The 12,050-nt window shown below is 50.0% G+C and overlaps 2 protein-coding genes across 4 annotated transcripts in view; one reads left to right on the plus strand and one right to left on the minus strand.

Moving 5' to 3' along the window:
- CSDC2 (cold shock domain containing C2) overlaps positions 1–11,853 on the plus strand; it is a 29,849-nt gene extending 17,996 nt beyond the window's left edge. For 2 of the 3 annotated variants that reach the window (XM_048835203.2, XM_048835205.2), the window contains exons 2-4: positions 4,601–4,866; positions 6,527–6,649; positions 7,559–11,853. In XM_048835203.2, coding sequence (XP_048691160.2) covers positions 4,691–4,866; positions 6,527–6,649; positions 7,559–7,721 — 462 coding nt within the window. In that variant the 5' untranslated portion in view covers positions 4,601–4,690 and the 3' untranslated portion in view covers positions 7,722–11,853. Of the gene's footprint in view, positions 1–2,841; positions 2,887–4,600; positions 4,867–6,526; positions 6,650–7,558 lie in introns of all 3 variants that reach the window. The other variant, XM_048835207.2, reaches the window with a different exon arrangement.
- Positions 1–12,050, minus strand: part of PMM1 (phosphomannomutase 1) — a 34,517-nt gene that overhangs the window by 3,519 nt on the left and 18,948 nt on the right. The gene's annotated exons all lie outside the window — the stretch shown is intronic.

Raw genomic sequence — 12,050 nt, forward strand, 5'->3', positions numbered from 1 at the left:
AACAATTTTTCTCCCTCCTCCTTGTAACAACCTTTTGTGAACTTGAAAACTGTTATCATGTCCCCTTTCACTCTTCTGTTTCTCCAAACTAAGCAAACCAATTTTTTCAATCTTCCCTCATAGGTCATGTTTTGTAGACCTTTAATCATTTTTGTTGCTCTTCTCTGGACTTTCTCCAACTTGTCCACATCCTTCCTGAAATGTGGCACCAAGAACTGGACGCAATACTCCAGTTGAGGCCTAATCAGCATGGAGTAGAGTGGAAGAATTACTTCTTGTGTCTTGCTTACAATACTCCTGCTCATACATCCAGGAAGTTTGCTTGTTGACTCATATTTAGCTTGCAATCCACTATGACCTCCAGATCCCTTTCCACAGTACTGTTTCCTAGGCAGTCATTTCCTATTTTGTATATGTGCAACTGATTGTTCCTTCCTAGTGGAATACTTTGCATTTGTCCTTTTTGAATTTCATCCTATTTACTTCAGACCATTTCTCCAGTTTGTCCAGATCATACGTCTTTCTGAAGAGCCACCTGACATCAGCAGGCATAGAGGAGTTTAAAATCTGCATTGAAACCTTTACAGTGGGAAACTAGAGAGAGAAACTACTTCCGTCTGTGCAAGGTGGATTGAGTAACATCCGGGGAAACAAACACTGTGCTCCCAAAAAAGGGAATCAGGGTGTGGAGTCAACTCTCAATATCCACTTCTGCTCTGTGGTTCAAATCAAAATGAATTGTTAGTGTTAGCATTAGCATTATGTTATTATCTACTGCCCTGACTGAGATGGGGGGCCCAGTTGTGCTAGACGCTGTACAGCAACACAGAGTCCTTGTTCTGAAGAACTTACTTTGTAAATGGCTGAGGCAAAGGGTAGGAGGGGAAATGGAGGCACAGACAGGGAGGTGAAGTGACTTTCCTGGGGTCACGCAGTAGATCAGTGGCAGAGAGGGCAGGTCAATGTTGTATTGCCAAGTCCCAGGAAAAGCACAACTTTTCTAAAGCAATAAACTGATGCAGGTTTATTTAAAAGTTGGAATCTCTCTGGCTCAGTTAAGATGTTCTGTGCCTGGGCATGGCCAGGCAGAGCAGGGAGTCTGGTGAATAGTCACTCTGCAGCATGTTTCCCTTGGAAAAACATAGAATCACAGAAATGTAGGGCTGAAAGGGACCTTGAAAGTTCATCTAGCCCAGCACCTTGCACTGAGGCAGGACCAAGGAACCTAGATAACCCCGACAGGTGTCTGTCCAGCCTGTTCTTAAACACCTCCAGTGATGGGGGGTTCCACAACTACATTGTGACTTTCTATTGCCTGAGTATCCTTGAGGGGCCCTTCCGGGGCTTTCCAGCATATGGAAAATGACTGGGTAAGCCCCTGATAGAAGAGGAAGGATGGTGCACGGGTACCTCATCTTACAGAACCATCACTAGATTCTGTTCTAGCTCTTTCTTTCTGGTGTGGGGAAAAATAACTTGAGACGATTAGCTTAGCAGTAGGAGATTAAGTGGGAAGGCAACGGAAATGGAGAAGTCTGTTAAAAGAAAGAGGTGGTGACAACAATGTAGTTGAAGTCAATGCCAGTTTGTGAGGCACAGCGTGAATCTGGGATGACAGAACAAAAACGGAGAGGATTCTATTCAATCGAACAGCTTCCAAGGGGTTTACTTTCCTTTGGCTAATTTTGAGTTTGGCCCGTTCTACGTGCCTTGATGTTCACAAAGCTTACGGCAATGGGTTGCGAGGGAGGATAAAGGTTTGTTTCCTCCAACAGCAGATACATTTCTGAATGCTAGTATAGAAATTCTTATTCGTATTCCGGTAGCACGTAGATCCCAGCCGAGACGGGGGAGCATTGTGCCCATACTCACCTCTTGAATCCACTCATGGGATTTAGAAAAAAATGGGAGAGATTTTCAAAAGTGCCAAAGAGATTTGGATGCTCAACACCCACTGAAAACCAACGGGAGTTTTGCTCCTTAGGCTAGGTCTACACCAGAAAAGGTGTGTTGGTATAGCTATGCTGGCAAACCCCCCTGGGGTGGATGCAGCTTAAATTGGCAAAGGAGTGTTTTTGCCAGTAGAGCTTATACTGGTTCCCAAAGCAAAATAAGCTACACTGATAAAAGCACTTTGTGGTGTGCTGGAATGTAATAACAGTAGAAAATGTCAGAATAACTGGCTCCAATGGAATTATTTAATCAGAGATTCATACAGCACTGCACAGGATACAGAAAGAAAACATCTTCCCATCCCCTGTAGATAGTGAAGAGAAGGTAGTTGGGCCCTTCCTCTGTACCTGCTGGAATGCTGGCAGCGTTCATTCCCAGTCTAACTCCCCAAACCTCTGTCTCTTTATAGGGTGTGAGACAAAGAATTTTTCCCTTTTTGGAGGGAAAAATACTTTCACATGATTAGTTTCACCCTGTTCTGCTTTTGATTCCTTATCTGAACTAATTACTTATGGCGTTTCTGTCATGGCTGTCCCAGGTTCCATGGCTGAGTTAAACTAAAGGGCTTTCTGATCTGGTCATTATTACTGACAGCTGTGGCAACTGGCAGTTCTTAATGAGTTTAAAGACACCTTTCAGTGGGTCATTATTTCACCCCTTACAGAAAACGTTTGCAATCACAAGTACCTCTTATTGCTCAGAGAACATAATTAGATGGCAAGCACTCCTTACCAATTACCCAGTCTTATTTATTATAACATACTTCTGTAGGTACCTTTCATTAGTTCTGAGGGGTCCCTTCCCTGGGTGTCTGGCTATATTAGTAAAGTCAGGGTAAAAGATTATACACGTTCCATTACTGAATTCAGTGTTTCCTTCACCCATTAGGTTCGATTGAAGGACAAAGTACTTTTCCGTTTCAGTAGATATAAGGTACTAAATATATTGATTCACAACATAAAAGGGACTTTGGTTAGCATATAACAATTATGAGAGTTTAACACTATAAATCATAAAGTTAATATTTACTACCAACTTTTATGCTGGTACAAACACTGCTACACTAGGCCTTTTGCTGGTATAGAAATGTCACACAAAAATCCCACCCCTGACTGAATTTACTGTACTCGCAAAAGTTTCAAGCATAGCCCTGGCCTAAATCACATCTGAAAAGTCCCACCCCATAGGTCTAACCAGTGGGAGTTACCTGTAGCTCTGTTCTATATGATGAGATTTTCAAAGCCTACTAGGGGACTTAGTTGCACAGCTCACATTAATTGCAATGGGGGTAGTGGAGCTAAATCCTCCTAAATTTTCCCTACAACTTGCCTAGTGAATTCCTCCCCAGCACATACATAGCGAATATCTGAAGGTTCCTTCAAGCAGAAGTGACAAGGTTTTGATCCCTGCCGCAGCTCTGACTCTCAGCAGTAAAGGAATTGGAGACAGGTCCCTCAAGACGACAGCAAAGTCAATAAAATTGAGTCAAATGGGCAGCCAGCGGGAGTTCTTGCAGCTCCATCCAGCCTAGTAGCTTTTTGGGTGGGGCCCATCTCTCCAACAACATGGGGCCCTGCAGCAGCAGCCACAGACAGATATTTTCTAACCACAAGGGGGGGAAGACCTTGATTTTTTTTTTCCACCTCGGATCACAAACTGTACCCAATGCTTAAGTGATCTGACAAACGTATGTGGGGGGTCTTATCACCCCCCTACGTGCCCATTCGCTTGCCCAGCAACTGATTCTGGCCCCACCCTCACCTCTGCTCCTCCTGCAGCTCCTGGGGTTTCAGGCTAGGAGTAGTAATTCACAGAATCCAAAGGGACCTCAGGAGGTCATCTAGTCCAACCCCCTGCTCAAAGGGGGACCAATCCCCAATTTTTGCCCCAAATGGCCCCCTCAAGGATTGAACTCACAACCTTGGGTTTAGCAGGCCAATGCTCAAACCACTGAGCTATTCTTTACCTCCCTCTCCCAGACCAGTGAGGGGTGGGAACAGGATTCCCTCTACCCCTTCCCAGGCTGGATGCCGCAGGGAGGGATGGGGGCGGAGCCATCCTATTGCTCCCAGGAGCAGAGGAGGAATTGGGGCCACCCAGAGCAGCTGGGTAGTTTCCACTTCCTCCTTTGCCCTCCCCTCTTGTGAGAACAGTGTGGGTTCCAGTGGGGAGGGGCGATCCTGGGGTGGGTGTGTGTGGTGAGTGTGTTGTGCCTGTGTCTGTGGGGGTGTGGAGCCCAGTCTGGGGGCTGCAGGAGCGATACAACACAGGAGCTGTTGTAAAAAGCTGTGCTTAAAGCATGCCCCACTGTGACCCAGCTTGATTTTAAAAACAACAACAACCTCCCTTGTCCCCAGGGTCTGCGACCCATTCCCACCCTGCCCGCTTGAAGCACTGGTGACACCTTCATGCTGTTACAGCACGCTGGGGCTTGGGGAGTCTGTACGGACTCACAGGGAATGCCACCGCCTACCATGTTGCCAACGCCACCTCTACAGCACCCAGCTTTTCCTTGCTGATCTCCAACTCAAGCACCAGCCAGGCCTGGCCCTGCTCATCCTATGAGAGAGAGGGGGGCAATGGGCTGCAGATCACACAGTCTGTTCCCTGTATGTTACACCGTCTCTTTCTCTGCTTTGTACCATAGGTTGAAGTAAGAGCCAAAATTGTGAGCTCGCTCTCTCCTTCCTGTTGCCACTCTCCCCTCCAAACGACGGCTCATCCCGCCAGCCACGCCATGTCGTCAGACCCAACCACCCCTCCGACAGTCCCAACCCTCCACTCCCCGAAGTCGCCTGTCTGGCCCACCTTCCCCTTTCACCGGGAGGGAAGTCGGATCTGGGAGCGGGGCAATCTTCTCCTCCGGGACCTGCCCAGCCCCCTCCCCACCAAAAGAACCAGAACATACTCTGCGTAAGTATCTGGCTTATGCTGCTGAGGGTTGGACAGGGCAGTCGCTGCACAAGGGGCAATAGGGCAGAGTATAAAAATCCTGTGGACTGCTCCAATGTGGGGGAGCAATGGGAGAGATTGTAGCTGCTGCGTGTATGTGATCACACCCAGACACCCACTGGGGCGGTCTCCCTTTGCTGGTTCAACCACAGTAGTTCAGAGACAAGCAGGTATTCCCGGAGCTGTGCTGACCTGGATGATGCATACACATAAGGAGTAGGAAGCCAGGGGAGGCAGGGCCATGCAGAGTGTGTTTTTGAGTGTGTGCTGCAGACGGGGGAACAGCTTATGTGTAACTGAGCTGGCACTCGCCCTGTGGTCTCTGCACAGGGGTATGTGTGTGCATGCACATACTGTTACACGCCAACAATGCTCATGGTGAGCAAACTCAGACCCGTGTCCCTGGGCGCCCTAGGCAAGGAGGGGATCTGATGCCTCCACAAGTAGCTCCCTTACTTCCACCCACCCAGCTGGTTCCCTACTGTCGTCCCCTCCCCTAAACAGAGGGATTGGTACCCACTCAAAAGCGCACGGCAGGTGCTTTTAACTTCAGCCCCCCTCCCTCCTAGAACCCTCTGCACTAGTTAGTGATGCTTCAAAGGAGGTCCTGAGGTAACGGACGCGAAGGATTCTAGGCTGCCAAGGACCCCTCCCTCATACACTCCTTCCCCTCTACTGAGTAAAAATGGGAGCTGCCCCTTAGCAGCCATGGGGGAGCAGATAGGCAGATGCCCCAGGGCTGGTGAAGAGCTGTCTGGGACTGGCACGTTGGTGGGTGATCGGCACTCAGAGTGCTATTCCAGAGGTGCCACTTTAACATGTGGCACCCTGGGCTGCTGCCTCCCTAGCCAGTGGCCACTTGACATGGTGAGTGCGTGGCTGAGCCCCCCCCCCCCCCCGGCCATGTGCCGCAGAGGTTGAGAGAAGTGCTCTGTGTGGCATTGGGGGCCCAGCCCTTTCAGTCGCATAGTGACTGATCTACCTGCCCCCCTTGAAAGGAGGCTATTGCCTGGCTACGGTCTGTTAATTCTGTAAATAACTGACTGATTTCTGACCCAACCTTCTCCTCTTCCACCGCCTACCTCTCCGCTGCAGCGCCACCAATACCTGGGTCTGACAGGCCTTTGCCAGACAGTGGGGATAATAATAGAAGCGATACAATGTCTTTGATTCCTGCCTGGGTTTGGGATTGTCCGTTGTGGAGAGCCACTTCTGGCAGAGGAGAGGGTCCTAAAAATCTGCCTCCTGGTTGTAACTGCAACCTTGATCTTCGAGAGATCATGATTAACGGTGTCCGTCCTGCTAAACTGAGTGGCATCCGTGGCAACCAGAAGACCCTGTAAACAACTGACACTTTCAAACAAACTCTCCCTTCTTTATCCCAAGTGTGCAGGTCTAACTCTGGTATTAAGAGCACCAGTCACAAGAACACAAGACCATGATCTTCATGGTAAGGGACACCATTTTGTTTAGAAAAGTGGCGACACAACCCTCTCCTGGGCTAAAGATGTGGTGAGACTGATTGGTCTGGCTCCTTTAAGTGGCACTGCCTAATGGTGTCTCTTGTGGTGCTAACTGTGAGGCTACTTCACCTCTTCCCCACTCCTCTCTCCTTCCCTAGGACAGCTCGTGCCTCCGCTGGCCCTGTCTTCAAGGGCGTCTGTAAGCAGTTCTCGCGCTCCCAGGGCCACGGCTTCATCACTCCAGAGAACGGCACAGAGGACATATTTGTACACGTGTCTGAGTGAGTCCTGCAGGGAGTGGGATATAGAACCTTTCACCGTGAGGGCATCGCTAGGTCTAGGAGGACTGGATGAATGAAGGGGTTCCTGCCCCCCCCCCTCTCCCTCCCTGCCGCTGTCCCACTGCGAATGGGACAGGATCCTTTAACGTGGAGGTCACTGGTAACAATAGATGGGAATGACCAGAAATTGTTGCCACTTGATGGCTGTTTGGGGCCTGTGAGAAGTGACTTTGGGCTCTGGGAGCCAGCAGGATCTCAGGTCAGTTTGTTGTGGAGATGTGTTCACATCATACAAATAGCCATGATGCCTGGTGTTAACTGGGGCATGAGGGCTAGCTGATGAGATTGGTTATGGAGGCCTAGGACTGGCTAAAATCTGCAGGGGGGAGGGATGGGCCGACTCCACTTTGAAGCCCGCTCCTTTCCAAAACTGGGCTCTCTAGGTTGGAGGCACAGTGTGTGTCAGCGAAGTGCACATGCGGCTGCTGGTTGGGCAGTACCTGTCCTGGGGGTAAAACCTCTTCCCGAAGTCTGGATCTTGTGTCCCACCGCAGCAAAACATTTATTAAGGCTGGGATTTCCAAAGGGGCCCACAGAGTCAGAGGCCTGAATGCCAGAGGCGTGAACTTGCTTTTGCCCCATTGAAGGACCCTAGATAATGGGACTCATCATGGTGCCAGAGTCCCTCATGGCATCATCCTGTAGTCAGGGAGAGGAGGGGCTATCACTGCAGCTCTTTCCACCCCTATAGAAAGGGCACAGCTGATGTCAGGTCTTCAGGAATGAAGCATTTGTCCCCACTCCCCCAAGAGCAGCCTGTGACCAAGGACATCACTACTGCCTGATTATTTTTTTGGCTTCGGTCTCGTTTCAGCCCCTAACTATCTACCATATCTTCCTCTCTTCCAGCATCGAGGGGGAGTACGTCCCCATGGAAGGAGACGAGGTCACATACAAAATTTGCCCCATTCCACCCAAGAACCAGAAGTTCCAGGCTGTGGAGGTGGTGCTCACCAACCTGGCCCCGCACACAAAGCACGAGACATGGTCCGGGCAAATAATTGGATCCTAGGCTTCGGGTGGAGTCTACATGAGCTAGCTCAGTCTGGAGGCGGGGTGGGGGTGGGGACAGGGACAAAGTCCGGGGCAGCTGGCTTGCGGGGGAGAGGGGTGGGATCACATTTCTTGTTTGCAAAGTGACATGTAGCCGTATCCATTCTGTGTCTTTTATAAGATTACATCCTTGTTTGTAACTGTGTCTTCTTGAGGGTGGAGAGAGAGGCAGAGCTGCTTTGGGGCAGATTCCCACTTTCCTACATGTCATGAGCTCATGTGGTCTCTCCCCAGGGACATGTGCAGAAGCGCCTGCTTTGTGTTGGGAGAGGAGAGGTGTGAACCCAGCAGGAGTTGATGTCCAGTTTATCCTGCTGCCCATGCTATCCAAACTCACCACTCTTCCCTGATCCCAACTCCTTCAGGAAGCTCTAAATCTCCCATGCAGGGGGCCAGGACAGCCAGAGTTTTGACCCCCCCCAACTTCTTCAAAGCTGACGCTAAGGAGAGCCAGGGGGAATGAGGGGTGGGTGGCAATATCCCTGGAGAGAGTGGGCAAGGAGGCACTCATCATTTGAGGGGCAGGGCAGCCCCACAGAGTCTTAAAGAAGCATGTAGATTGAAAGCTCCAGTTCAGGGTTCTAGAGTCTTTCCTGGAACTCTCTCACCTGGCAAGAGATAGAATCTATTCCCCCTCCAGCCAGTGAGGGGAGAGAAGAGGCAAAATGGAGTGTATCTCCCCCACGTCATTTTATACACCTGCCTGCTGGCTCTCAGCAGCTGCAGAGTGAACAGCTGTGCTCCATAGGCTCTGGATCTGGCCACTGCTCTAGTGAGCCTCATTTGCACCCCCTTCGCCTGTAATTCCCCCAAATACTGGCATCCTGAGCCTGGGGAGTAAGAATATACCAATAGGCTGTTGTTTTTTTTATTTTTTTTAAGGCAATGGAATGTACCACTATGCGGGGGGAAGGGGGAGCCTTAAAATATGAATTAAGTCTCTCTCCCCTCAACCCTTCCCTCAGGTCCCCACACATGTGATTGAGATTTGCCAAATCTCATTAGTGTGGAGGGAGATGTCCTAAAAACAATGAAGTTAGCTTTGAAAACCTCTTCCTGTCCAGAGTGCGAGGAGACTTTGGCTCTATTCTGCATAAACTCACTGTGGGGCTTTGGACAAGTCACTTAGGCAGCAGACTCAGAAGCGATCTCTGATTCTTATTTCGTGGTGCTTTAGTTTTCAGTGGCCCAATATGAATCATATTGGATCTGACATTCAGAGGTGCTGAGTATCCACAGTCCCCAACACTTCATCTGGAGTTGTGGGTGTGCAGCATGTCTGCAAATCAGGGCCTACGTGTCTCAATATATGCTTTTCTGAACCTTAATCTCTCTGCCTCCATTTCCCCATTGGGACAATAAAGTCTGTTCTTCCTCAGTCCTACCCATTTTGAGGCCTGCGCTTCGTAGGTCCACTAGAAGTGCTAGTTGGTATTTACAGTCTTACTCATACTCCTTTAGAAATCTTCCTCCTTCAGATGATCACAGGTCAAACAGCCCTGTATAGACGTTTGTGTGGTGTTTATTGTTGTGTGGGTGTGTGTGGAGAGAGATCAGGAAAGAGCATAACAAACCAAGAAGGCAATGGGAATAAATCTAGACTCTAGTTACTGATGTCCTGTCCAGTCATGCAGACTCACTAAATTGTAGGCTAGACGCTGTCTTTAATCCTCAAAAGAGTGGTCCTCACTAGCTACATAGCTGGATAGTTTCCTGCTTTAGATTAAGTTGATTAACTTATTTAAGCAATTGAATAAATCTTTGCAAATGCAAAATGTAAGATTTTTCTTTTTTAGGAGGCACTCTTCTCAAGCTTCCTCTAGCCACAACAAGTGGTACATTCTGGTTCCTGCTCCCACATCTCACACACACACACACAAAAGCCCATGGTTTGTTCCTGTCCTTGAGTATCCTAGTTGTTGTAGCAACTCTCTCTGTCTCTGTGACCCCGTGGATTTACATGGCATAATTGCTGTGGTTGCTATGGTACCATGGTGTGCTGTATGTACAGGTCACGCTCTCTAGACAGGATGGGGAGGATTGTGTCAGGGGGTGACTTGGGCTTGATGGCTGAAGAAGGAACTCTTAATATCCTGATCACATATAGCACCATAGATGCTGCAGATGAAAAAGACCTATTAGGTTCTCACACACACACACACACCCCGGCTGGTGATTTTTGCACTGATAATGGATGGATAGCAGAGCAGCGGTCTGGGCTGGTAGCTATTGCTCTATGCTGCTGCATGGCCAGAGACCTGCGGTTGAAGACCCCTCTGCACTTCCGGGAATGTTTAGAGGTGTTGCAGGTGAAGAAGCACTTTTCTTTGGATGGAGCTGACCTGAGTTTTTAGCTACAGCTCCACTCCCCTCTTGTTAACGTAAATTCCCTTTGTGTATGTTTGTGTTGCTGGCCATGGGGTGGGAAGCGAGGGAGATGGAGGAAGGGCATAGGTGGCCGTATGGTCTCAGGGGTAGTCTAGTGGGCTATGCAGTAATTTCCCTTTGCGTATTCAGCTGCCTAGGTGCGCCTCCTCAGTCACTGCTTCCTTCAGTTATAGTACGTGGGTCTCTCTGGGCACCTCCCCCTGGGGCACACAGGGTCACTGCTACAACATAACCTTAATTTCTGGTCTTCCTGTAAGTATCCTGAGGAGGCAAATCTCCCAATGCAGCTTGTCAGGAGAGGGGAGGGGCTCTGCGTGTAGGGCGTGGCTGCTATGAGCTTGCATATTATTGGCAGGCTGAGGCACATTCCAGTGTAAGCACAGGTGTCTTGACCAGGGGTTTAGCCAGGGCTGCAACTCTGTGTGCACTGATACTATCTGCTCCTCAACCTGAATCAACCCTTCGGAGACTCTGTAACTGAACATGTCCTCCTGAGGCCTTATTTGGGCTGGTCCTCTGGAAAATGCCAGCATCTCAGGGGTGAAGAAGCTGGAGTGGCGTGGACATTGCCCAGACATAGCAACAACGGTGGCGTGAGGGGTGAAATCAGTTTTGCTGTGTGGCAGGGTGCCCTTGGGGGGGGGTGGATGGGCTGCCGGGTCCAGAGAGCGAAAGCACCTGTGCACGAGCAGCAACTGTGTTAGAAGAGGGGGCAACGCTGCCAAGTGGCTTTGTATGGTGGTTAGAGGGCAGTGAATTTCCCCACTCTTGCTTCTGGTACCATGGGAGCGCGGGTTCTGCCGTAACTCTCTGAGAGGGGACCCCATCCTGCCAGGACTTTGCTGAAGCCTAAAATGCCTGACCCTGGTATGCTTTGGAGCCTGGCCCAATATCCACGCAGAGCTGAGGTACCTGGGGAGATCAGTGGCCCATCAAGTCCGGCTGGTTCAGCAGCCCTCCTTTCATTTCCCCTACCCAAATGGGTTCAGGCTGTGCCACTACTATTTCGTGGGTGCAGCGTTACGCTCCCGGGAGCAAAGGGGAAACTCCTTGTGAGTCACAACAGCCTTCCTAGCCTGCCCTTTGAAGCTGAACCGTTCAAGGACGGGGGGTTCTTTACAGCCCCATCCTACTGCCACTGAAGTCAACGGCAACCCTTGTATTGGCGCTGCGGGGAGTGGGATCTGGCCTATCACAGAGTGATTCATAACAGGGCTTATTAACTCCTGGAACCCATTGGGCTGTGAGCTCCTGCCCGCGTGGGTGAGACGGAGGCAGAGGAAGGAATGCTGTAGTCTGCTCATCTCATGCAACACCTGCCTCCGCCCTTGAGGGCAAACTGATCAGGGGACCAGGTTATTCCCTCCTCCTCCTCACTGGAGGCTCTGTCCTGAATGCTGAGGTAGCTCCACCACATCCTCACTGCTGTTCTTTGGTTATCAAGCTTCAAACAGCAGCAGCCACCCATGTCTCCTCCTGGTGGAGCAACAAGTGCCAGAAACTGCAGCTCCCTCTCTCATCTCTCCTAGAACGGGCAGCTGGCTTGGCCTTGACCAACTCTTTGGTTCTTTTGGAAGTAAACTAAAATCTTAGAAGTGTTTTTTGTTTCTCTTTTTACAACTCTGGTGTGGTTCCCGCCTGTCTGACCTTGTGTCAACTTCTGTAACACTGGCAATAAACCATTGAAAGTGACTTTCCCAGGAGTCCTGCCTCTCTCGTCTCTCTTGTGTGGTGGCTCTTTCATCTACCTGACATGGGCAGGGCCCTCACTGCAGGACTGTCCCCAGGATCCTCCACTAAGGCTGATTAGTCTCACAGCTGCAGCAGGAGAGAAGTATCTGGCTCCCCTTCTGTTACTAGACCCTGCTAGCTGTTGCTGTGATTGGCCCCAGTGGGTTGC

Source organism: Caretta caretta, chromosome 1 (assembly GCF_965140235.1).
Source record: "Caretta caretta isolate rCarCar2 chromosome 1, rCarCar1.hap1, whole genome shotgun sequence".
NCBI classification, from domain to species: Eukaryota; Metazoa; Chordata; order Testudines; family Cheloniidae; genus Caretta; species Caretta caretta.